This window comes from Phyllostomus discolor, chromosome 1 (genome assembly GCF_004126475.2).
Source record: "Phyllostomus discolor isolate MPI-MPIP mPhyDis1 chromosome 1, mPhyDis1.pri.v3, whole genome shotgun sequence".
Lineage (NCBI taxonomy): Eukaryota > Metazoa > Chordata > Mammalia > Chiroptera > Phyllostomidae > Phyllostomus > Phyllostomus discolor.
The window spans coordinates 217,629,855-217,655,029 of NC_040903.2; the positions used below are offsets into that span (position 1 = coordinate 217,629,855).

Genomic DNA, 25,175 nt, shown 5'->3' on the forward strand with positions numbered 1-25,175 from the left:
GGCCGGGTCGGCAGCACTGGGGCCGCAGGGCTGCCGGGGGGCGAGTGGCGGCCACGTGGGCCCAGGGCCCGCGCTGCAGAGCAGGGCTGGGCTTCAAGGCGGGTTGGCCTGCCAAGGCCACAGCCACGCTGTGCTGACCTCTCCGCCTAACCACCCCGCCCCTGCCAGGACCCTTGGTCCATTGTGGCATGGACATAGTAGGAAAGTGACAAGTTTCAAATGGAGTCCAGGTGTTCATACTAAGAAACTTTTAAGTAATTTTCGAGTTTGAGGTTCCTTAGCTTTGCCCAGTGACACCCCGTGTGTGGTGAGAACACCAGGTTCTTCCCTCGCTGTTCGGTAGATCATCCTGTCCACCAACATCGCGGAGAGCTCCGTCACGGTCCCGGACGTCAAGTACGGTGAGACCCTCTCTGTGTCCCTGCACAGCACCCCCGGGACCTGCGGGGGCAGCTCTGGGGAGGTGACGGGGGGCAGGTACTTGGACGGCAGAGCCGCGGCCACGGGGAGGCGTGGCTCTGGTGCAGGGACCAGTGTGAGGAGCAGCGGGCAGGCGGGTGTGGCTGGACGGACAGACAGGGGCTGCGGGGCTGGACCAGGGTGCCGGGCAGGGCAGTGACAGAGGTCTGTGTCCTGCTGGGACGGCCAGGCTGGGGACAGGAAGGCGAGACGGGGAGTGACACACACACACGGTGGGCCGTGAGCTGCGGTGGAGAGATGGGGGGCGGGGAGCGTGGGCTGGGCTCGGGGGCAGACTCACAGGCTCCGCTGTGCTGGGCGCTCGACAGAACAGGACCCTTCGGTCCCGGCGTGTGCAAGGGAGGCCCCTGGGCGGGTCCTGAGGCTGGGAGCCCCGAGGTGGGCAGGCAGGTGCTCGTCAGAGCCACACGGAGCTGAGACCCTGACACGCAGGAGAGGCGTGGGGACGGCGGGGCCCGCGGTGCTCGGGCTCCGAGCGAGGGAGCGGGAGAGCCCGCGGTGCCTGCTGCAGCGCAGCGTGCCTCTGAGGCCAGGACGGGCGGGTGTGCCCAGAGCCACTGCGGGGGCTGCTGTCTGCGGGCTCACAGACGGGGACACACAAGCCCCGGGAGACCCAGCATCTGGGCCCCAGCCCCCCATCCCCGGCCGCTGCCCTGCCCTGCCCTGCCCAGTGCCCAGGGACTGTGGTGGGGGGGGTCCGGTGCCGCCGGGGGGCTCACCCTGGGACACGTCGGGTCCTGCAGACTCCGTCCTTGGAGCCAGAGCCCCCGCAGTCCCTGGTGGGGAGCCGCGCGCTCCGAGGCTCCCGGGTCTGGTCTGTCTGTCGCCGCGTGGGACCGTCACGCCGCTGCCCCCGTCAGCAGTCTGCTCTCGCTCTCTCTGACGACAGTCATAGATTTTTGCTTGACCCGAACCCTGGTTTGCGACGAGGACACCAACTACCAGAGTCTGCGCCTGAGCTGGGCGTCGAAAACCAGCTGCAACCAGAGGAAAGGTGAGCCGGGCCCGGCTCGGGCCGGTCCTCGGGCGCGCGCCTGCCCTGGTCTGAGCTTCCCGGCGTGGCCGGGTGCCCGGGCCGAGCAGCAGCGGGTCCTGTTGGAGGACTCGCCACTTAGCCCCGTGGCCTTCCCCCTGCCCAGCGGACGAGGGCACGGTCTGTGTCCGTGTGCGGTGGACGGCAGCCTGTCACCCCCGGCGCTGCTGCTGCCACAGCGAGCTGGCCCGCGCCTGGTGGCAGCCGTGGAAGCCGTGTGGCCCGCCTTGCGGGTTTCTGGTCGCCCTTTCCCTGACTCTCCTCCAAGTGTCGGTCTTTCTGAGCCGGCTGCCCGGAGGGCCCGCCTCTGCCGGGACGCGCCCGAGGATCCCTGTGGCGGTGGAGGTGGGCTCTTGGTGGGGGGCCGGGGGCTGGGGCTTTGGCCACCGTGCAGGCGCAGTGGCGACCTCGGGGCCCGGGCTCCAGGGTCAGCGCTCTGGGTGTGGGCGGAGGAGCCGCTGTGCTTCCCTCCAGCCTTTGGTGGGGGGGAGAGGGAGGGCCCCTGACGGGCGCCTGCCATGCACAGGTGCGACTCCAGGTGCCCCGTGTCCTCGGTCCCCGGGCCACCCCCAGGGCAGAGCCGCAGGGCCGCACGGCGGGAGAGCGGCCTGCCCGGGCCGCTCCAGGGGCGGGGGCGGGACTGCAGTTGGAGCCGGGGGCCAGCTCGGCTCCCGGGCTGGACCGCTCAGAGGGGATTCCCAGAGAGAGACCGCCAGGTCATGGGGGAGGGAGGGCCTTGGACGGCCCCTCGCCGTGGGGACCCTGGTGTCCGGTGGGTGGCGTGAGGAAGTGCGAGCAGGACGTCGAACATGGTCTTGCTGCTTGACCCCCCCCCCCCCCCGCCCCCGCACTGGGAACCCAGAAGCAGAGCCGCACACGGAGGACACGGCAAGAAATACACACACGAGCGTTTAGAGGCGGTCGTCTCGGGGCCGCCCGGGCATCGCGGGCGGTTCAGCCTCCCACCCCCCGCACGTCCCAAGTCTCTGCGGTTAGACGAGCTCTCCCGAGAGGGGAGCTGCGGGGACGGCCCCCCGAAGCCGCCCCGGCCCCCCCCCCCGCCGCTCTGCTCCTCAGAGAGCCCTGCAGCCCGTGCCTGCGGAGGTGGTCCCACAGGGCCGCCCAGGGGGCCGCGCCTGCCGGTCCTCCTTCCTGGTCACTGCTGGGCCGCCCCGTGCTGCGCCGGCCACGGACGGAGCACGCTGGGGCTTCCCGAGCGAGGTGGCACTGGACGAGGTGGCGCTGGACGCGAGTCTTCGGCCCCTGGGGCACCAGCCTGGCTGCCCTTGCTGGTCGGGTGTGAGCCCGTGTGGCGTGTGCGGGACACAGCGTGACAACCTGTGTGCTGGCTCCGCCCTCTGCACTGCCCTTCGTGGCGTGTGGCTTGTCCGTGGCGTGTGGCCCGTCCCCTCCACAGCCTGCCAGCGTCGGCGGTCACTCTGTTTTGCTGTGGCCGCTCGGCAAGGTCCGCGGTGACACCTCGCTGAGCGTTGAGCTGCGTGTCCTTGACGGTGGTGGGCTCCCATCCTCGCCTCTGCCACCTGCCGCCTGCCGCTGCTCAGCGACGTGTCTGCGTGCCCGGTGCCCGCCTCCCAGCCCCCCACCCGGTCGCCGGCGTCCTCCCGGCCGGGCCCCAAGGGCCCCTCCCCTCCGCCCCCGAGAGCCAGCTCCGCGGCGGCGGGCGTGCAGACACTCCCGTCCCGGGCTGCGGTCTGCATGGCCCTCACGGGGCCGTCTCCGAGCAGCTCAGTCTGGAGGGGGCCCCCACTCCTGTGTGTGTGTGTGGGGGGGCGACTCCCGACACCCGCGGGCGGGGGCCCCTGCCGACCTGGTCTGCTGGAGCGCGGGGCTGGGTGGTCACTCTTGAGCACGCCCCGCGCTGACGTGGGGGTGATGAGCGCCGTGCGGTCTCGGGACCCAACCCCCCCCGCCCCCCCGCAGGCCGTGCTGGACGGGTGTCGAGGGGCTACTGCTACCGCCTGGTGCACAGGGACTTCTGGGACAGCGCCATCCCCGACAACGTCGTCCCGGAGATGCTGGTAACGCGCCCGGCCTGCCTTGGACGGGGCCGTGCTCCCGGGGCCGCTCGCCTCTGGCTGCCGGGACAGCTCGCCCACCAAGCCCCGGGCGCCCTGCGGGCCTTGCTCGGCTGCCTGCGGTGGGCCCCCCCCCCCCCCCCCCCCCCGCCATCCGCTCAGATGCTCCGCCTCCTTCGTCCCCGGGGCAGGGGAGGGGGTGCGGGCGGGGGGCTGGCGGCTTCCTCTTCCCTGTCCTCTCCGCCCCCCCTCTGGCCCCTCTCTCCCCTTTACTGTGTCTTCGCCCCCTTCCTCCTCCGCCTCCGGTCCCCCCTTTGGTCTCCGGTCCCCTTTCGCTTTCGCTCACCCCACCCCTCCACTCCTTCCCGGTCCGTCCTTCTCACCCTCTCCCTCTCACCTGCTGCTGCTCCTCCTCTCACCCCTCCCTGCTTTTTTCCAGGCTTTTCCCTCCTCCCCTCGCTGCCGTCCCCTTGCTGCCGTCCCCTCTCTGGGGGTGGGAGGTGAGACTGGGCGGGAGGCGAGACTGGGTGTTGGGTCCCTCGACGGTGCTGCGTCTGATGGAAGCCCTGCCCCCCCCCCCCAGCGCTGCCCCCTGGGGAGCACGGTGCTGAAGGTGAAGCTGCTGGACATGGGCGAGCCCCGGGCCCTGCTGGCCACGGCCCTCTCGCCACCCCGCCTGGGCGACATCGGGCGCACCGTCCTGCTGCTGAAGGAGGTGGGCCGGCTCGTGCTCGCTGGAGGGGGGGGGGGGCAAGAGGGCGGGACTTGCGTGACCGATTGGACAAGTTGTGCGGCCGTGGGTGCGCAGCCTTCGCTGTGACGAGCACGTGCGGTGACTGTGACGGGGCGGCACCAACAGTATGCGATGGTTCCCCTCAGGTGCGTCTTCCTGCCGACACGGGAGTGACTGACGCCAAACGGCGGGTGAACGTCCCCCGGGAAGGCCGGCTGGGCCGCGTCTGGGGCCGCAGTGACGGCCCGGGGCACGGGTTTCGGGGCAGCCGTCCCCCCATTGGCCTGCCCCAACCCCCAGTCCTGCTGCTCGGCCTCACCCCAGCTTCCCCCTCCCGGCTGCAGGCTCCGCCCCCGGCTTATGATGCTCTGACCCCACACAGGGCTCAGGCTCCGCCCCTGCCCCCCACCCGGTGCAGCCAGCACGCCTGCTCTTGGCTGGGGCTCCGCCTCCAGTCGAGCGCCGCCCCTGGTGCGTCGCCCTTGCTCTCCTGTCTGCTGGGGTCTCGGGGGAGCACACTCACCCGGGTTCCGGGAGTGAGCCGTTTGTGTGCACGGTTAGCGTGTTTGCTGCGAGAGATCAGCGTGACGGTGCACACGCAGGTGGGGTCTCCGGTCAGCGCTGGGCGGGCCGCAGCCTCACCCTGGGAGTCGGGCAGGCGCTGGTGGGGCCGGCCGCACGGGTCGCCTGCTGGCCCGTCCTCTCGGGACCGACGACAGGATACGCCCTGCGCGTCAGAAGGCAGGCCGGCCCGTGCTGGCGGCCGCACGCGTTCCCGAGTGGACTCGGGCGTCTGTCCGGAGCCCGTGCTCGCCACGGTCTCCGCACTGCGGCGCAGGCGCCCTGCCCGCAGGGCTGGCTCACGGCGCTCCCTGCTCGGCACAGGTCGGCGCGCTGGCGGTCAGCGGGCAGAGGGAGGACGAGAACCCGCACGACGGCGAGCTGACCTTCCTGGGCCGCGTGCTGGCCCAGCTCCCCGTCAGCCAGCAGCTGGGCAAGCTCGTCGTGCTGGGCCACGCCTTCGGGTGTCTGGACGAGTGTCTCATCATAGGTGGGTGCGGGCGGGGGGGGCGCGGCCCCGGGCGCCCCCTCTGACGTCCTCGCACGCCCTCTGACGCCCTCTGTGGTTTCCCTCGGCAGCCGCCGCTCTGTCTCTGAAGAACTTCTTCGCGATGCCCTTCAGGCAGCACCTTGACGGGTACAGGTGTGTCCCGTGCGTGCCTCGGGGCCGCCCGGCTGTGCTGGCGCCGGCTGACCCTGCCTCCTGTCCCCCCCAGGAGCAAGGTGTTCTTCTCCGGCAACAGCAAGAGCGACTGCATCGCCCTGGTCGAGGCCTTCAGGGTGGGTCCCTGTGCTCCGCCCGAGTGCGGTCGGCGGGGCCTCGGCGGGGCGGACTGTGTCGGCGGGGGCGGGTGGGGGAGGGAGTCCAGTTTCATGGCGCCGGCTAGGAGATGCGGTCGGTGGGTGTTCTGTGGCCCGTGGGTGTTCTGTGGCCCGGCTGTGCTGAGGTTGGGCGTTAACCCTGTGGGGTCGCCGGGGAGGACTCTGAGACTCGGGGTCCTTTCTTTCAGACCTGGCAGGCCTGCCGGCAGCAGGGGGAGCTGCGGCACCCGAAGGTAGGTCTCCGCGGCCGCCGGGGGCGGGGCTGCCCGAGCTGGACCTGGGTCACCGCCTGGCGGCGTGGGCCTGCCCCGTGCCGCGGGCGCCTCCCCGGGCGGCGGTGCCCTCCTGCGTGTCCGGGGCCGAGGCAGCGGGGTGCTCACTGCCCCGCCGGCTCCACTCCGACCACCCGAGGCCTTTCCTGTGGCTGCTTTCAGCCGACGGGCTGCGAGCAGCTCAGTCTGGGGGCTCCCCACCCGTGTCCGGGCCAGGTTTTGTTGTTCTGAGCCGGTGAGGCCGAGAGACTGGGGTCGGCAGGCCTGTCTGGTGGGTCCCCATCCCCGCAGCGCCGCCCTCCGGCACGCCGGCTGCGTGGCGGCTCTGGTTGGCGTGTGTGCCTTGGTGTGTGTATGTTTGGACGATTTGTGCACGTTACAGCAGCGAGCTCAGCTCCGACCGGCTCTGTCAGTGCTGAGTGGGGTGCTTTCACGTGTTTGAAGGATGAACTCGACTGGGGCCGGCTGAACTACATCCAGATCAAGAGGATCAGAGAGGTGAGTGGGAGCACACGGGGAAGGGCTGAGTGTGCCGAGATGCACGTTACATGCTCCGTGCAGCTCACGTGCAGCTCCTCGTTTACGTGACACGCGGCGCAGGCACACGCTGTCACCAGTACGAGCCCCGTGACTGCGGACGCGACGGCAGCCTCTTTCTCGTTCTGAGGGTCGGTGCTCATGGCCCCCCATCTCCTGATCAGACGTGTGTGCTGGGGGGAGGGCGGGGGTCCCAAGAGCAGCCCCCTGGGTCCAGCTGCTGGCTGGGAGGACTCGCGGAGCTCGGCCGGGCTGCTGCCCTCGTGCTCATGGGCGGGTGAGGCCACGGGGTGCGGAGCCCAGCAGCCCAGGGACAGGCGTGCAGGGAGGGGTCGGAGGAGGCCAGGGGCTGGGGTCCCGGTGTCGCCTCCCAGCGGGTCCCGCGGCTCGACAGGCTATCCTAGTGCTGGCGTATCGGCAGGGCCGCCTGCTGCCAGCCCGGGCGGCTCTCCGGGCCCTGGAGTCCGGCTTTGCAGCGGGCTGGATGCGTTCCTGGCCTCCCTTATTCAGTGTGTGGCTCCTCCGGAGCTCACTCGGGGGCTGCATGGCCCAAGGTCCCCAGCATCCGTGAGTGACGCTGCCGTGTCCCAGGCCTCTGCCAGACAGAGGCCCTCTGAGGAGCAGGACATCCCCAGAGCCCTACGGGCCCCTGGGCGGTGCACAGGGGACGGCGCCCGGGGGACGGCGCACGGAGGACGGTGTACGGGGGATGGCCGAGCTAGTCCCGCTCCGCGTGCTTCCCGGGAGGCCGGGGCCGGTCCATCGGGTTTCCAGAGAGCTTCCTCTGGGCGAGGTTTCACTCCCTAGGTTTTTGGGGAGGGGAAAGGTGGGAGTTTTTAGTTGGTTGATTTTCACTTTTTATTAGTTTAGTGTTTGTGTTCCTTGGTTCACCATTTTCGTCTTCCCAAGATGAGTATGGGACCTACAGACACCGTCAGCGCTTTGGACAGAAAGCACGTGAAGCTGCGGACACACTGTGTGTGCAGAGTTGCCCGGGCCCCGCCTGTGGGTGTGTGACTGCGGCCTCACGCCCTCCTCTGTGGTAGGGGTCTCCGAGGGGCCTCTGAGACTCCAGGGGAGAGGCTGCTTTGGGAGGCTTTGTTTGTTGTTGATCTGTTGCTGCTGCCCGTGGTCAGAGCAAGGGGCTTGCACCAGGGGCTCGCACCAGGGGCTCGAGGGCGCCCTTGGTCTCTGCCTGGAGGGCACGGGGGCCTGCGGCCTGGGCCTGCCCCCCACCCCAGGGCCCCTCCTTGCACCGTTCCCCCGCCTCCCGGTCTTTCTGCAGTCGCGGTCGTGCGTGTGGTTCCAGCATGTTTGCTCCGTGCCGTGTACTGAGGGGCTTTGTGGACCCGGAGCTGAAGGCCCGTCCCCAGGCCGCGGGACCTGCGTGCCCTCCTGTGTGTGCACACGGGGGCCGGGCGTGTGCATGGGGCAGCTTTGCTGCCGCATGGTGCTCCTGGGTGCCGGTGGCTGGGGGGCCCCCTCACGTGTCTCTAGCCGCTGAGTCAGTGTGCGCTTGTGCCAGAGGTCTGGGCGTGTGTGAGGGGCGCAGAGCAGAGGGCTCGGCCACGGCCCCTGTCCTCCCCCCGCACCGTGGGCCGTGCTCCTCCGTGTGCGCTGGGGCCCTGGGGCCACGGCGTGGAGAGGGCGTGTGTCCCGCGTGCTCTGCCCACACTGTCCTGCGCCAGCCTCCCCTTCTCCCGTCAGGCAGGCCCCCGGAGGCGGCCGTGAGCCCGGCAGCGCCTCCCCCGCCCCCCCCAGGAGGAGTGGCCCTCCCCCCCTGGCGCCCCGTGTCTGCCCGGCCCTGAGCCGCCCCCGCCCATGTCGGCCGCAGGTGGCCGAGCTCTACGAGGAGCTGAAGAGCCGCGTCGCCCAGTTCAACATGAACGTCGGCTCCCGGCGGCCCGCCCTGGACCAGGAGTTCGCGTACAAGCAGCGGTTCATCCTGCAGGTGCGCGTGCGCGGCCGGCGCGGCCGTGCGGCCGTGCCGAGGGCTGTCTCCCTCCGCGGTGGTGGAGGCGCTCGGACGCAACCTTCGGTTTGGCTCCCGCGGCCGTCAGCGCGCTCCCGGTCTCACTGAGCAGGAAGAGGGGGAGGCAGCCGCGACCTCTGTCCTCCGGGAAGGCCGTGCTGCCTCGGGGCCGTGGACGGGGGCGGGGGGGGGGGCTTGGTCCGGGCGACCCCGACGTCAGACCACCCTTGGGCCGGCCCTCACTTCGGGGGGCACGCGGCTGCTGAAGAAGGGGCTCCATGCAGACCGCCGCTCCGGCTGCTGGTGCACGCAGCGGCTCGGTCCAGCCCCGGGCAGGTGCCGCAGGGGGGCGGGGTCCCCACGGCCTGCGGGGCCCCACCCCGCCTCCCCCACCCCCACCCCTGCGTGGGAGGGGCACCCAGGCCCCCCTGAGGGGAGCTCAGGCCCCGTGTGTGTCTGCTGCGGGGGGACAGCCAGAGCGGTGACCCTCTGCCTGAGCAGGGCCAGGCCTGCCGCCCCAGGGCCACCGTGCTTTTCTGTCACCTGCGCTCCGTCCCCTGGAAGTGGGGGCGCGCCAATGCGGGGGCGCGGTTGCTTCATGGAATGGTTTTTCTCCTCCAGGTCGTACTGGCAGGCGCCTTCTACCCGAACTACTTCACGTTTGGGCAGCCGGACGAGGAGATGGCGATGAGGGAGCTGGCCGGCAAGGACCCCAAGACGACCATCGTGGTAGGTGGGGGCAGGCCGCCTCCCCCCGGGAGTGCTGGCACCAGTGCCCGGAGGGCTCTGCTCCCGTTGGGGCCGACACGGCCCCGCAGTCCCCGCGGCCCCACCCCTGACCAGAGCGCCGCTCGAGGGTGAGCCCCGCGCCCCAGTTCTGCAGGAGGGGGCGTGGCCTGGACACAGCGCCTAGCCCACGCGGGGGCCGGGTGACTGGTGGGCGGCCTGTGCTGGAGAGCTGAGCCCAGGGCCACCGTGGGGCGCACAGCTGGGGACTGGACTTCCTGGGGCCCCGTGGTTCCGGGGTGAGCCCCTCTCTGCTGAGGGGCGGTGGGGTGCTCGGCTGCACTCCTGGCACGACGCGGGCGTGCTGGCTCTCCCTGTCGCTGCTCTCCCCCGGCCCCGCCCCCTGGCAGGCGGCGGCGGAGCTGACGAGGGGAGGGGCTGCGGAGAGAGTGGGGCCCGGGGCCTGGGGCCGGGACGGGGGCTGGAGTGTGGGCAGGGGTGCGGCACACTCGGGGGGCTGTCTCTCAGGACCGTCTGGTTGGTCCTGGGGGGCCCGGCCTTCGCCTGGCCTGGCCCGTCCCCCGGGCACCACAGTGTGCTGGCTTCCCGCACCCACCGTGCCCACGCGGACCCCCGGTTCCGCCCGACGGCGTGGGTACCGGGGGCCAGGGACAGCCAGGGTCTCCCCCGCACAGGCTGAGGGGCCCTGGGTGAGGTGCGCGGTGTTGATTCCTGAGCCCACACCAACCTCTGCATGGGGACTCGCCGTCCCCCACCCCTCTGTTTTGTGGCTTCTGAGTGGGAGGGCGACCCCCTGACCTGCCTGGGACACTCGATGGGACAGGGCTTGCGCTCAGGCCCACCGCCGCGCTCGGGCTGCAGTGGGCCTGCGGGGCCGGGACCAGCCCAGGGCCGGGACCAGCCCAGGGCGGGGCTCCTGTTCAGGCGGGAGCATCCTCCCTCCTCGAACTGACAGAACTGCCGGGGCGGGGGCGGGGGTGGGGGAACGGGACACACCCGGCCGCTCGCTGTGGGCCGGTGGGAGGGGTTCCTCTGGCCGTGCTGAGCACGCCCTCGCCTGTCGGGCTGGACCTCCGGGCTGTTGTGCCGGGAAGAACCAGCCTTCGTCGAACACGCAGCCGTCACCGACCCCAGTTCCGGTGCAGCAGTCCCCCCGTCTCTGCGCCCCGAGCCCCCAGAGCCCGTCTGCGGTCAGCGCGCCCCCGTGCGGCGGGGCCCTGACGGCCACCCTGTCCCGCAGCTGAAGCACGCCCCGCCCTACGGCTTCCTCTACCACAAGCAGCTGCAGTCGCTCTTCCGGCAGTGCGGCCAGGTCAAGTCCATCGTGTTCGACGGGGCGAAGTGAGTGGCGCGGTTCCCCACCCGGCCTCCACTGCGGGCGGAGAGGGGTCTCCGAGGCTCCGAGAGCTGGCTCTGAGGGGCACGTGCGTGTGGGGGCGGCCCCCCGCCTGGAGCTGCAGCTTCTCTGGTGTCAGCGGCTGCCGACCTTCCCGAGGGGCAGCCTCGGCCGCTGGTCTGGTGCCTGGAGGGCTGGGCGATGGCCGTCCCAGGCTGACCTGCCCACACCAGGGGTTGCACGCCTCCTGGCGGTCTGGCGTGGGGGGGGTGTTCTGACCCAGGGGTACTGGGCGCTCAGACGCAAACTGGGGTAGGTCTGGGGTGGGTGTCAGGCAGGGTGGGGGGTCGGGAGGGTGGAGGGGGTGTCAACCAGCTCCGCCTCCGACAGACCTGGTGTTCGGAGGTCACGGAAGAGGTCGCCCAGGGCACCTGTGGGCAGTCTCCTGTTACTGAGTTTTGTTTTACAACGCAAGCAAAGAAAAACCAAAACCTGCCATTCTTTTCTCATCGTGACAGTTGAGATTTGTTAACAGACGATCCCGTTCAGACTCAGTTTGCTCTTCACACTACGTAGGATGATGCTTTGTTAGAAAGGTTTTGTGTATTTACTTGTATAGAGAGGGGGAGGGGGGGAGAGAGGGAAACACGGATCATTTGCCTCTCATGCACCCCCTACTGGGGGCCTGGCCCGCAGCCCAGGCATGTGCCCCGACTGGGAATCGAACCAGTGAGCCTTTGGTTTGCAGGATGATGCCCATCTCACTGAGCCACACTGGCCAGGGTGAGGAATGACACCTGACAGTAGTTTAGTGATAGGTCACGGCACTGTTTATCTCTGAGTGAACTGAGAAGAGCACCGATGCTTTGAGGGGCGGTGCGAGTGCGGGTTTCTGCTCAGCCCCGAGGGAAATCAGTGCACGCACTCAGTCGTTTTCCAGGCGCTCGGTAACCGCGTGTGTGATTCGTGTCGCGGCAGAGCCTTTGTGGAGTTTTCCCGGAACCCGACGGAGAGGTTCAAGACGCTTCCTGCCGTGTACCTGGCCATCAAGATGTCCCAGCTCAAAGTGCCCCTGGAGCTGAGCGTGCACTCGGCGGAGGAGATCGAAGGCAGGCTGCCTCGGGGGGGCCTCCTCGAAGCTCCGGAGCACCAGGTGGTTCTGGGGGGCGGGCCGGGGCCCTGCAGCCGTTTTCCCACCGCTGACCCGGCTTCGGCCGAGAGCGCTGGCCTGTGGAGCCGGGGGGCGCTGTCCGGGAGCCCGGCGTCCCCGGCCCCTCGCTGTGTGCACGCAGGTGTGCCGCTTGTCCTCCCCGAACCTCCGTGCTTCTCTGTTCATCCCCCCGGCCCCCGGCCCTGCCCCACCCCGGTGTTACTGAGAACGCCCCCCCCCCCCCCCACGTGCGTGTGAGCGTGCAGTGCGCTGCTTCGGCGTGCGTGTGCCGCGAGGCAGTCACCTGAGAGGCTCACCTGACGGACCTCTGGCTTCCTGGAGAGATGCGGGAGGGGGAGGAGGAGGAACAGACTCTTCTCCCAGGGATGGGAGCTCTCGGGGCAGATCTTCCTGTGAGTGCGGTCACGTGGCGTGGGCCTGTCTCCTCTGTGCTGCTCCACGCAGCGTGCTGGGCCTGCAAGGCCGTCCACAGCGTCCCGGACGGCAGGGCCGCCTCGTGGTTTTGCGGTGGAGCGACACGTGTTCATCGCGACTTCCTTCCCCGCCCGCCCGCCCGCCCGCCAGCGGGCACCTGGGCTGCCTCCCGGCCTTGACCGGCGTGGGCGTGGGGGCATGGAGACCGCTTCGAGTTAGTGTTTCTGTTTCCTTCGGCCAAACGCCCGGGAGAGGGGTTGCTGGGTGTCAGGTGGTTCCGGGCTGAAGCTTCCGAGGACCCCCCAGGCTGCCGTCCATGCTGGCTGCACCAGGCTACCCTGCCTTCTCCCCACGTCCTCGCCAGCCCTTCCGACAGGTGTGGCGTGGCAGCTCCCTGTGGTTCAGGGTGCCTGTCCCTGAGGACTTGGGGTGCGGAGCCGCTCCCGTGTGCCTGGGGGTCTCTGGAGGTGTTGGCGGGAGACACCTGGTTCTTGCTGGCGCACGTGAGGGATCACAGATCAGCACACCTGTTAGCGTGTAGTCAGTTTATCAGTGGCCCGTTCCCACGGAAGAGAGCAGGACTCGGGTAGAGTGGGGGGTGGTGAAAGGCAAAGTTTCAGGGCAAAGCTGGCCGACAAAAGCAAGAGCGGCTGCAGACCAGGGTGGCAAGCCCCCGGGCAGCCTGAGGGCTGGTGGCCGGAGGCCTCAGTGGCCAGGGAGCCAAGAGCCCCAGAGAGAGCGAGTCCTTTGTTCTCAGGACTTACATGGTTGGTGGGATGGGAGGGGAAAAGTTACATATTGATTAACGGGTAAATATGGCGCCAGCCTTCCTGGGGAGACGTGACCACCCAAACTCAGGTGTGTGTGGGCGTCTGTTAGCCAGAACCCTTACCTTGCTTCAGACCCCGTTTGTTCACCTTGTTGTAAAACAAACACATGACAGGAGGCGGTCCATTACAATTGAGGCACTTTCCACAGTTATTCATGGGCTCATTCTGTGAGCATCAGGGACTCCCTTGTAAGACAGATAATGACCAGAGGCAGGCAGTTCACCAAAGTTCTGTGAGCTGCTTCTTTGAGCACCGAGGACCCTCCCCCACATCCAGGCCCTGGGTTGAAAGCACAGTTTCCAGGCTTTCTTTCCCAGACAGTGGAAACACCACATAGAATTTCAAGGACTTCCCTTCTTTCTTGCTAACTTGGTGTCTCTTGTGATGTTGGAACACCTGGCGATATTATCGGACCAGGCTCGGGACTGCTGAGTCAGCGTTCGAGACCTATCTCCTTTCTCCTCCCTGCCTCAGTTTACTGTTTATTCTGCCTAAGTGGTGAAAGGCGTTTCCTGGCAACCAGGGTGCCAGCCGCTGGCCAGTGACAGCGGTGCGGTCTGGGAGTTCTCCCCGGGCGGGAGATCTGTCCTGTCCGCAGAGGGGCATCTGTCCGGGTCATCCGCGAGTGTCGAGTTAGGGCGTCGCCTGTGTTGCTGCTGAGCCACCTCCCTGGGGCCGCACCGGCCAGTCGCGTGCACGGGCGGCCGAGAGGGCCGCGGGCTGCTCCCGGGGTGTCAGCTCTGACGGTGGTCCCGCAGCGGGGTGGGCTGCCCCTTCCCCTCCCCCCCCCCCCCCCGACGGCTGTCCCCGGCCTCCTCCTGAGCAGAGCAGACAAGCTCTGCCCACAGATGGGGCGGGGGGCGGGCAGCCCCTGGCTGGGCCTGCACAGGCACCCGTTGGGGCGAGGGCTGGGCCTGCTGCCGGGTGTAGGTGGCCCGGACCGGGGCCCTGGGTGCTCGGCAGCTGCGGTCAGGTGTGGAGTTTCTCCCTTCGGACCACGTCACCCTTCCGGCCCTGTTCCCACACCGGGGGGGCTGCCCCAGCCGCTCCCGCCTCCTCGTAAACGGGTGTGGACGTGGGGCCCAGGGCAGGACCCCCTCTCCGCTTGTGATCTTCCTCTTCGTGTCAGAAGGAGAGCGGCAGGGAGGGGGACTTTGATTTTTACCAAGCCTGTGGTGCTTGTGGTTCTCCGAGCGCCAGAGTCGCTCCCCCCGGAACCACGGGTCAGAGAACATTCTGGGCCGTGGATGCAGAATCCATGCTCTGAAAGCAGAGACCCGCAAGTGTCTCGGCCCTCGGGGGGCGTCCCCGGAGGGTGTGGGGCCTGGTGGGCGCACACCGCCTCCCCCCGGGCTGCTCGGGAAGCCCCCGGAAACTCAAGTGTGAGGTGAGACCCAGTCTGCCACCCCGGTGCAGGCGTGCTACTGAAACGCTCCTGCCCGTAGAGATGGCGGGACTGCCCAGGCCAGTGCACACGTGTAAACATGTTTCCTCCCTAACACTTGCCTCTCCCTCTTGTCCCCAAAACCACCCCCACAGGGTGAAGTGTGGACTTCCAGAAGCAGACCGTGGACCCCGTGCAGGTGTCATTCAACGCGCCGGACAGGCCCCGCCTGGTGTCGGACCTCCTGCTCACGGTCGACGTCACCGAGGTGGGAGTCCGGAGCCTGTGCTCTGCCGCCGCGGCCCTGCGTGGGTGCCGGGGCCCTGCATGGGTGCCGGCCAGCGGGGGGGGCGGGCTCCACGGTGCCGGCGGAGGGGGTGCAGCTGGGGCGGCACAGGAAACACAATTGCTCTGGATTCGGGGTTGGAGTGCGGAATCGCCAGGTTGTTTAAAACACCAAAAGTCAGTGTGAGCCACAAGATAGGTGTAAAAATATAATTGTCATACTAGCGTATGCTCGTATAATTCAATTTGTGTCCACAAAATTAGCATTGGTTCCGTTCTTCTTTAGGGTGTGAGTGAAGTAAAAAGTTCTTGAAGAGTTTATTTACTTTCAGAGGGGGGAAGGGACGGAGGAGAGGCAGAGAAACATCGGTGTGTGGTTGCCTCTCCGGCGCCCCCAGCCGGGGACCCGGCCCGCAGCCCAGGCCTGAGCCCTGACCGGGAGCCTGGCCGGTGCCCCTCTGGCTGGCAGGCCGGCGCCCAGCCTGCCCCCCGTCCTCCCCCGCCCCCGGCCAGGGCCCCTGAAGTGCAGTGTCCGCTGGAGTGCAGTCCTGCTTCGTGTGACTCTGGCTGCACTGTCCCCGGGGGCCGCCACGTGGAAGGCTGGAGTCCAGGGCCCTGGAAACCCCAGCCTTTGTGGTCCCTGCGGTCGGGTGGCCGCCAGTGGGTGGGGCTGCCTGCAGGACCCTCCTCCTGGGACTCCACACTGTCCCTCCCAGCCCTGCCCTCCCAGGCACCGCCTCCCTGGGCTGGGGGGCCCCGTGCGCCTGCTGAGAGAGCTGGGGGCCCGCAGGGGGCTGGGTTTGCAGCCCTCACCTTGGCGGCTCGCCTCCCCTAGGTGGTCGAAGTGGGGCACTTCTGGGGGTACCGGATGGACGAGAAGAACGCGGTGCTTCTGAGGAAGCTCAGCGCCGAGATCAACCGCCTGAAGCTGCTGCCCCTGGCCGTGCACCCGCACCCCGACCTGGTCTGCCTGGCGCCCTTTGCCGACGCCGACGCGCCAGCGCTACTTCCGGGCGCAGATCCTCTACGTGTCCGGGGGCTCGGCCGAGGTGCGCCCCCCCCCTCCCCGCCGCTGGCCCCCCGCGGCCCCGCAGGGCCCTCCCTGACTCGGGGGGGGGCCTGAGTGTGGCACGTTCGTGGTCAGAAGGGCCGTCTGGGGTGGGGGGGACCCGTCCCTCCGAGACCTGCAGCGGCGGCGCCTCCGCCGACCCGGCCCCGCCCCCCGCCAGGTGTTCTTCGTGGACTACGGGAACAAGGCCCGCGTGGACCTGGGCCTTCTGATGGAGATGCCCTGCCACCTGCTCGAGCTCCCCTTCCAGGTGCGGCCACGCGGCAGCAGGCTCCGTGTGGTGTGGGCGTGGCTCAGGCTGGTCCTGGCAGCCGGGGGCTTGCTTGTCACACCCGCCACGTTGGGTGCCTGCTCTTCTCCAGCACGGGCACTGCCGCAGGCGCTTCCGCCAGTGTGGTGCTGGGGTGGGCGGGGACCCTCGGGGGGGCTTCGCACTCCCCGGGAGGTGTCTGGGCTCTGGGTGGGTCCGAGCCCCACGGCCTCGGAGCCTCCCCTTCGAGCGAGGACGGGGCAGGGTTGCTGGGGGCAGCCACTGGTGCCCCCCAGCAGCCCCTGTGGGCCGCAGTGGGGCGGGCGCGCGCGCTGGGGAGGGCCGGGCGGCCCGGCTGTGGCGCCTGCGCGGACCGGCGTGCCCCGCCCTCTGCCCGCAGGCGCTGGAGTTCAGGGTGTGCAGGCTGCGCCCCTCGGCCCGGTCGCTGGTGTGCGGGGAGCACTGGAGCAGCGGGGCGGGCCGGCGCTTCGCCGCCCTGGTCAGCGGCCGCGCGCTGCTCGTCAAGGTCTTCTCCGTGGTGCACAGCGTGCTGCACGTGGACGCGCTCCTGCCCTCGGGGCCACAGGAGGTCACCAGCGTCAGGGACGTGCTCATCGACGAGGGCCACGCCGAGCTGGCCGAGGAGTGCTACGAGTCCCGGGTGCGCACGGGCCCTGGCGCGGCGGAGGGGGGCGGGGCGCGGGCCTGGAGACCGGACGGTGCTGGCGGGGGCGCGAGGGCTGCGTTCCCAGTGTTAGGAGGCTGCTTTTGCCTTGTGACGGAGATTCGGTGTGAAAACGGTCTCCTCCTGGGGAGGCGTTTTTGACGTTCCCAGCTCTGGCTGCCCAGGGTGAGAGAGAAAAGACCTGCTAGTGGCACTTCAGACGTTTCTAAGTGTGTGTGAGCCGCTGCTTCAGGATCCCTCTGCAGCTGCCTTGTTTGGTCTGAGGCTTGGTCTGAGACGCCGCTCCTGAGGCCGCGGGGGCGGGGCGGGCCGGGCTCGGCAGGGCTGACAGGTGCCACTGAGTGGTGTTCCCACGAGGGGACGCACCTCCAGGTCCGGGGGACGGTCCCCGGGTGAAGCCGGGCGTGTTTACGAAAGTTCCTGGGAACGTCCTCACTCCCGGTTCCCCGACGGCCACGGGAACCCCCGACGCGCCTGAGGAGCTCGTCTCTGACCCCGAGTCCCCGGAGGCTGGCTGGGGAGGGGGCTGCACCCGAGGAACGCCGGGTTACTTGGGAGTGAAGAAGGGCCTTCGGTGCAGTTGTTAGACGTCCTCGTTGTGTTGTTTCCCGCTGCCGTTGAGTCCTCCTGTGCCCGCAGTCCCCACACCGCATGTCCCCACTCCACACCGCTGTCCGAGCCTACGAGTCCTTTTCCCTTTCTGCCCGGCGCCCCCCCCCGTGTCCCTCTGTGTCCCCCTTGCCCCCTCCTTCCCCCCCACTCTTCCATCAGCCCCGGAGCAGCTGCACCTGCTCCCCGGCCGCGAGCCCGTCTCCACTCCGCATGTCAGTTCAGTCTGCCTGTTGGACTCCCCGTGGGGGAGCTCACGTGGCGTTTGTGTTTCCCCGACTGGCGGGTTTCACTCGGCGTACCACAGCATTCTTCACGTGCATCCGTGCTGTCGCAAAGAGTCCAACCGTCTTCTCTCGGTGGCCGAGTGGCGTCCTGTGGTGTGGACATCCCACAGTTTCATCCATCCATCCACTGACAGACACTTGGGGAGGCTTGCTTTTTTTTTTTTTTTTTTTTTGTCTCGTTTTGCTTTTTTCAGTGAAAGGAACTTTTCTTATTTTCTTCAGCAAAGCCACGAAGTTCTCACGAGCCTGTTTTCCAAAGCGGCAGGAGGTGTGGCCGACACGTGTGCACCGTCCCCGGGGATGGACCGGGAGAAGCACCTGATCCGGGTCTTGCTGGACAGCTTCTCGTCCAACAAGCTGGGGACCCCGAGCCACAAGGTGCTGGCCTCAGCGCTCTGCCGACGCCCGTGCGGGCCGCGCTCGCGCCGACCCCTGGTCTCCGGGCCGGGCTCCCTGGCCGGGCGGCCACGGCCGAGGGAGGAGGAGCCGGGGTGTGTCGTGGAGAGGCGCTCGGGCGGCCGCCTGTGTGTCGGGGACGGAAGCGGTGTAAGGCCCGACCCCCCGCATGCACCCTGGCCGCCTGTGTGGGCGGGCACCGGCTGGCGCCTCCCCCAGAGGCTGGCCACGGACCCCGGGGGCCGACGGGGACTCTGGGGGCTTGTGTGGGGGGAGAGGCTGGTGGGCCCCTGGTTCCGCAGGAGCCCCTTCTTCAAGGCCCGCCTCCTCGCCGGGGCTCCAGCGCCCATGGCTGAGCTGCAGCTCGTTCCCGTCGTGGGCGCGGCAGCCGGCTCTGGGGTTCTGGACGTGGTGCGTGGTGCCTGCTCCCCGGTGACGCCGGCGTGTGTGTGTGTGTGCGCAGGCGGTGCTGCACGGGCCTTTCAACCCCTACGAGCTGAAGTGCCACAGCCTGACCCGGGTCTCCAAGTTCAGGTGCGGCCCACGCGGGCTCCAGGGCGGGCAGCTCGTCGGAAGCCAGCCTCGCGCTGGGGCCCGTGGGCGCAGGCCTTCTCCTCCAGCTGCTGCTGACTTCTCCCCTCCCCCGTCCGACGGCCACTGCCTTTCCTCCCAGACCCTTCTCTGTTCTCCACCCTTCCCAGCCCTCAGGGCCTGGGTGGGGAGGTGGGGGGTGGGGGTGGGCGGGACCACTCGGGTCTCCTCTGCTGATCCTTGGGTGGACCTGCCTGGGGTGCGGGGGTGGCCAGCACTCGCTGGGAGGAGGGACGGGGGAGGGGGAGCCTGGGGCCTTGTCAGCATGCGGCTGGGACTGGCGGCCAGGGAGTGGCCGGTGTCACACGCAGCCTGGGGGACCGCAGGCCCTCTCCGCTGGCGCCTTGCAGGCGCGTGTGGATCGAGAAGGAGAGCATCAACTCGGTGGCCATCAGCGACACCCCGGAGGACCTCCACCAGAGGATGCTGGTGGCCGCGTCCCTGTCGGTCAACGCCACCGGTGAGCGGGGAGCGGGGCCGTCTGCTTGGGCAGGACTGGCCAGGCCAGGTGTGAGGGTGGGGCACAGGCCTGCGGAAGCGGGCTCCTTGCTCCCTCAGTGCCCGCACTCCACCGCGCTGGGCTCCAAAGGGGGACCAGCCCCAGGTCTTGGTCTTGGTCAGACCGGACGGCTGGGAGACTGGCCGTGGGGCTGAGTGTGGTGAGGGGTCCTCTGTCTGCAGGGCGCTGTGGGCACGGACAGCAGGGGACGCCGTGCTGTCGGGCTGTGTGTGGGGCCAGGCCAGCGGAGGAGGGGTTGAGGGGGGTGGGGGCCTGTGCGGGGTGAGCTGCCCGAGGACCTCGCCCCTGCCCTCCCGTCCGGCAGGGTCCACCATGCTGCTGAGAGAGACCTCCCTGCTGCCGCACGTGCCCGGGCTGCCGGCCCTGCTCAGCATGCTGTTCGCCCCGGTGATGGAGCTGCGGTACGCACGGGTGGGCCTGCACGGTTTCCTCGGGGGGAGCGGGGGGCGGGGGCGCGGGGCTTGACACGCGGTGGAGGAGCCAGCCAAGACGGCACTGGGCCCCGGCCTGGAGGGCCTGGTGTGCACGATGCCAGAGGCGGCTGCGGGCGCCCTGAGCAGGCAGCAGGGCGAGCGGTGCGGGGAGCTGCTGCCCGCTGTGGGCCGTGGGCCGGAGGGGCGGGAGGGGTGGGGCTTGCCGGGGAGGCGGGCATGGGCAGTGGCACAGCCAGGTGGTGGAGAGCGGGGCCTGGGGACACCTGCAGAGACAGGGCATGGGCGCCCGAGCTCGGGGTGCCTGCCGTTGTGTGTGTGTGTGTGTGTGTGTGTGTGTGTGGCGCGCGGTCGTTGCGGGTGGTAAGGCGTGCAGACGCCGTGTGAGCTCTGCCCGAGGGCCGGGCCCGCTCACGAGGCCCGAGTGTGTGCTCGTCCTCTTCCCCGGGCCTCGCGCTGAGCGTGCAGCCACGGGAGCACTCGAGGCCGGCAGGAAGCCCGAGCCCAGAAACACCCCTCAGGCTGTCGCGTCTGCCGCCGCGGGAGGGGGGGCCCGAGGGGCGGGTCGGTGGAAGCACCCACACGCTCGCGTCACAGCCGCTCGCGCGCCGTCACCTCCGACCCAGAGCTGACAGGCCGAGAAGTCGCAGACGCGGGGTGAGCTGCTGGGCCCGGGCCGGCAGAGCTCCTCTTCTCCGTGGCGGCCGGCGGGCTCCGGCGTGCCAGCTCCTCTCCCGCTGTCCGTGCAGGGTCGACCGTGCCGGGAAGAGCTACACGGGGGTGCTCTGCGGCCTGGGCTGGAGCCCCGCCACCGGCGCCCCCGTGCTGCCGGAGCACGACATGGAGCTGGCCTTTGACGTGCGGTTCAGTGTGGAGGACGTCGTGGAGGTGCGGCCGCCGTGAGCCCCGGGCGTTCCCCGTTTCCGGCCCCGGGTGGCTGCCCGGGCACCCGTCTGCCCACCAGCGCGCCACACGTGCCCTGGGCCCCGGGGGCGTGTGGCCCCGTGTGGCCCCTCTCACGGGGACACAGCGAGCTCTCCTGGCCGAGGGTCCGAGCACCTGGACGGCTGTGGGCCTCTCGTCCTGTCCCTCTCCAGGGCCGGCCTGCAGTGCGTGCTGCTGGCTCGTGGCGGGGGGAACCAGGGCTGTCCACTTGTCTGTCTGTGCGTCCGTCCGTGCTGCTCTCCTGGGAAGGCTCAGACCAGAGTCGCCCAGCGAGCCCTGGAGGGAGGCACCCCTCGGGCCCCCTGCAGGCGTCACGCAGCAGGGGGGGGGGGGGGGTGGGGGCCCATGGCCGACCGGGCCACAGGTTGAGGGAGAGGCTCGGAAGGGGTGGGGGGTGCCGGCTGCAGAGTCAGAAACGGTCTTGCTGGTTTTAGCTCACCCCCTGTCACGGCCTCTGAGGGTGTACGGGCGGCTGATGGCTTGCGCTGTCTCCGGGATTTGCCCGGAGGCCGTGTCGCCGCACCGGGAGCTCCAGGTGCTCCCGAGTGGCGTGGCCGTGGGGCGGCGTGCGGCCTGCAGGCCCTGAGCACGCGCCGGTCGCGTCCGTTGCAGATCAACATTCTCAGGGCCGCGATCAACAGGCTGGTGTGCGACGGCCCGAACGGGTCCCGGTGCCTTGGGCCAGAGCGGGTGGCCCAGCTGCAGGACAGCGCCCGGCAGAAGCTCCTGGGGTGAGTGCGTGGCACCGGGCGGGGGGGGGGGGGGGCGGACGCTGCAGGGACGCCCCAGGCCCCTGGCAGGCGCTCAGGGACACCCTCCCGTGGGCTGATTCGAAGAAAACGGGACAGAGGGACCCTTGTGGAGGGCACAGCAGCGCCCACTGGTAGGGGCCGGGGAGGGCCCGTGGTCTCTGGGAACAGGGCTCCAGGGGGCACCCAGGCCTGCTGACCTGCTGCCTCACAGCTCCCCTCCAGCCGGGTCCTGAGCCTCGGGGACCGGAGCTGAGTGGGAGCAGGCGCCCCGACGTCAGGGTGACTTCCTGCCCTGCCCCGGGCGGGCTGTCGCGGGGCGTGGGCGCTGGAGGACGGTGTTCGGGGCGCGAAGCCGTCTGGGCGCTGCGGGAGGGGCTCGCTGAGTTTTCCCTCCCCACCGTCCTCCGTGGAAGTGCTTCTGTGAGAGCCCCGAGACGCGCGGCACCCGAGGGTGCTCAGGCCCGGTCGGTGCATGTGCCCGAGGTGGATGGCCCGGGCTGTCCTGGACGAGACGCAGAGCCCCCACTGCCGCTCCCCAGGGCTGACCCGGGACGGGGGACCTCCAGGCGGCTGAGGGGGACTCGGAACTGTCTGAGTCTGTGTCCATGTCTGGGTGCAGGTGGGAGGAAGAGCCCCCTGGCCGCAGTTACGCTGTGTTGTCACCCCACGGACCCAGGGTGGTGGCTGCAGTGCTGGGGGACGGTGCGCGGGGGGCAGTGTCCCCAGTCACCAGCCCGTCCCTGGGACGAGTTAACTCTCCTTCTCGGAACCGCAGTCTGTTCTGCCAGCCGAAGCCAAGGGAGAGAGTCGTCCCCCGGTGGCACGAGAGGCCGTATGAGTGGGGCCAGGTGAGTGGGCCGCGGAGAGCAGGGTGGGGGCGTGGGAGTCGACGGGCGGCCCTGCCGTCGGCGAGGGGGTGCGGACCGGGTGGGCTGTGGTGGCAGCGCACCCAAGTCGCGCCGCGGCCCCGTGGGACTGGCTGCAGCAGGCAGGGCGTCTGGCCCGCTTCGGCTGTCCGTGCAGCCTGCAGGGCAGCCACGAGGACACTGTGTCCACGGGGTGGCTCGTGCAGCGGTGGGGTGGGGGCCGGTGTGGCTGGGTTCTGGGGTGGACCCAGCTCCTGCTGGGCGGAGGGCCTGCTGTGTGGCAGGGAGAGGACCTCCCGTCTCCCCCTCTTGAGAGGGCACGCGCCCGGCACGGGGCCCCTCACAGCCTCCTCTGGCCCTGGCCCCCCTCCTGGCAGCACCTCCGTGGGGGCCGGAGCCTGGGCCTGTGCTCCTGGGGGCACGGTTCCGCCCGCAGCAGCGTGGACTGGGGCCGGGCCTCCAGGTGCCCTCACGCCCCTGCTCCCTCCCCAGGCCTGAAAGCTGAGTGAACTGTGACTTCCGGGAAAGGGCGGGCGGGGGGGGGCTCCTAAGCTTTAATTCTTGACCCCGGACAGCCTCGGAAATGAAGCCGCTGTCCTCGGTTTCCCCTCTTCCGGCCGTTCGGTGGGCATGTCCTCCCAGCCGTGCGCCCAGGGCTGGCTCCCCTCCTCGGTGCCCTCGGGACCCGGCCCAGGGCCAGCTCGGCGGTGGCAGCTCTGTGGGGTGGCCGCAGGGTGGCCGAAGGGCAGGGCCAGCCCCGTGGGGCCTGCTGAGCGGGGATTGTGGGGGCGGGGAGCATCCAGCGAGCGCAGAGAGCGGCCGGTCGGCCCCGACGGGCCCGATGGGCCGTGCTGGGAGAGCGGGGAGGGCCCTGCAGTCCGTCTGGGACACGCGGCTCCGTCTGCCCGGAGCCTCCTGTGTGCGTCTCGTCCCCCCGCCCCGGCGCGGAGCCTGACGCGCCCTTCCGCCCCGCAGGTGGACCCCAAGCTGGTCATGGAGCAGGCGGAGCGGGAGGGCGGCCGGGGGAAGAACACGGCGCTCTACCAGCTGCACCGGCCCGTCGTGCTCAGCCCCTAGCGCCGGCGCCGCCGCCACGGCCCCCGTGGGGTCCGGCGGGGGCTGGATCGAGGGCCTTCTCCGCTGGGAGGGGCCGGGAGGCCGGGTCTCCTCCAGGGCGGAAGGTCACTGTGTCGAGTGCCGCTCTGATCAGAGCCGCGAGCTGCCCCGGGCGTCCGGGCCGGGCCCCGTGCGCGCGCTCGGTGCCGGCGACTTCGCCGGCCGCCCGGGGCAGCTCTGTCTGGCAGAGCCACGGGGCTTCTCTGGCTCTTTCCTCACCGGGGAAGGGGTCTAGTTCTGGTCAAGCCAAGTTCAGTTTTGTGTGCTTTAGGTTTTTACTCGTTAGCACCCTCAGTGCGCAGTGTGGGAACCACAGAGGCCGCCTGGCAGCTGGGGCGCCCGTTGAGACAATAAAGCGTGACGTAGCAAGGGCAGCGAGAGCGTCACTTCCTGTGTCTGACCGTTCTGAGCCGGGGTGTGGGGGGCTGGAGAGTGTGCTGCCCTGGGCGCCCAGATGGGCACACCTGGTGGAGGGGCAGAGGCCCCCTCCCCACGGCCGCTCCTATGGAGAGAGCAGAGCTGGGGACCAGGGCGGCGGGAGAGGCCGAGCTGGCGAGGAGGCCCACGCAGCACATGGGGTCCGGAGTCCCCGAGACAGCTCTGGCCTCGGCTGCCTGGGGGCCTGGCAGGCGGAGGCCCTACCTCGGGGGTGTCAGCGTGGGGGTCCCCGGGTGAGGGCCAGGGGGCAGGGGAACGCTCCTGGGGGCCGCGCCCATGACCCACACAGCAGGTCCAGGTGGCTGGCGTCCCGGCCCTGGCTCAGCTCAAACCGCACAGTCAGTGTGAACAGTCCACGCACACGGAGCCACCTCGTCGGGGACTCTGTGGGAGCCCTCCTGCCGCCTGCCGAGGGCCAGCCTCGAGAGCGGGCCTGCCGCCGCACCCCTCGTCTGCACGGTCTCGGGGACCCTCTGCCGGGATGGGCCATGGCGGACCCGAGCGGCACAGGTGGAGCCTGCACTGGCCGCAGGTGTGCAGGTTTCCCGTGAGCACCAGCACCTGTGCCGCACCCGTGGCTGGACGTCCGCGGGCACCGAGGCCTGATTGTGAGCTCTGCCGTACCTGGCCTGAGCACCCGTGGGTTTCGGGGCCCCGCGGGGGGTGGGGGCCGGGGAGCGGGACACGGTCCCAGCACCCTCTGCTCAGAGACCGAGGGTCGGCCAGGGCTCGGGGGCGTCCGAACCACACGCAGGTGTGAGGCTGCGCACGTGGGGTCAGTGCCCCCGCCCCAGCCCACCCGCCCCGCTTCGGCAGGGCTCCTGGGTACGAGCCGGAGAGACAAAGCCAGCTTCTGCAGCCATCTTCAGCTTGGAGAGGGTGTGATGGTGGGAGCCACCCACACACAGGGGCAGAATTGGGGTCCCCTCACCCACAGCACCACCCCACCAGCCCATCCCCGGACTGCCTGCCGGACGGATGGCTTGTGTGTGTGAGAGAAATTCCCTTTGTAAAGCGTTTTTTGGTTTTGGTCTGTTAAAGGCAGTGAAAAAACATGGTTGCTGTTTGAGACAGTGTAAACTTTTTTTTTTTAAAGACTTTATTTTAGAGGGGAAGGGAGGGAGAAAGGGAGAGAAACATCTGTGTGTGGTTTCCCCTGGTGAGCCCCCTACTGGGGACCTGGCCTACAACCCAGGCATGTGCCCTGACTGGGAATCGAACCGGCCACCCTTTGGTTCGCAGGAGGCATCCAGCCCACTGAGCCACACCAGCCAGGGCTGATACAGTGTATACTTTTTAGAAGGCAAGGGAACACACACTCAGTTGACTGCTCGGTTGCAGAAGGGGCATTACAAGTCCTGCGAGGGGTCCCAGGCAGGCGGACACGGCTCCCTCCGATTGTGTGTCTGAGCTCAGGGCACCTGCCTGAACTCGGAGCAGCGGGACCCCGGGCTCGGCTCCCTGAGGGTCGAGGCTCCCTCTGGAAGGAAGCGTGGCGGTTTCCAGGCCACCCCCACTCTCACTGTGAAGGTGCCCCCCGCTGCCAGCTCACAGAAGGCCCCCAACCCGGTCCCCACGGCAAGTGAGGACCCAGACGCCAGCGCAGG

General features: G+C 69.6%; 1 protein-coding gene across 1 annotated transcript in view; it reads left to right on the forward strand.

Annotated features, from left to right (window-relative positions):
* The window catches only part of TDRD9 (tudor domain containing 9), a 52,175-nt gene extending 28,999 nt beyond the window's left edge, over nucleotides 1–23,176 (forward strand). Inside the window, 27 exon segments of the mRNA XM_036014225.1 lie at nucleotides 344–401; nucleotides 1,370–1,474; nucleotides 3,455–3,552; nucleotides 4,133–4,264; nucleotides 5,168–5,333; nucleotides 5,423–5,486; nucleotides 5,560–5,623; nucleotides 5,854–5,898; nucleotides 6,382–6,435; nucleotides 8,309–8,425; nucleotides 9,068–9,175; nucleotides 10,434–10,534; nucleotides 11,508–11,675; nucleotides 12,694–12,705; nucleotides 14,491–14,596; nucleotides 15,449–15,607; nucleotides 15,609–15,662; nucleotides 15,843–15,932; nucleotides 16,333–16,593; nucleotides 17,736–17,891; nucleotides 18,373–18,443; nucleotides 18,851–18,960; nucleotides 19,325–19,421; nucleotides 20,201–20,339; nucleotides 21,009–21,127; nucleotides 21,924–21,996; nucleotides 22,990–23,176. Coding sequence (XP_035870118.1) covers nucleotides 344–401; nucleotides 1,370–1,474; nucleotides 3,455–3,552; nucleotides 4,133–4,264; nucleotides 5,168–5,333; nucleotides 5,423–5,486; nucleotides 5,560–5,623; nucleotides 5,854–5,898; nucleotides 6,382–6,435; nucleotides 8,309–8,425; nucleotides 9,068–9,175; nucleotides 10,434–10,534; nucleotides 11,508–11,675; nucleotides 12,694–12,705; nucleotides 14,491–14,596; nucleotides 15,449–15,607; nucleotides 15,609–15,662; nucleotides 15,843–15,932; nucleotides 16,333–16,593; nucleotides 17,736–17,891; nucleotides 18,373–18,443; nucleotides 18,851–18,960; nucleotides 19,325–19,421; nucleotides 20,201–20,339; nucleotides 21,009–21,127; nucleotides 21,924–21,996; nucleotides 22,990–23,091 — 2,829 coding nt within the window. The 3' untranslated portion in view covers nucleotides 23,092–23,176.
* Nucleotides 23,177–25,175: the final 1,999 nt, after the last annotated feature.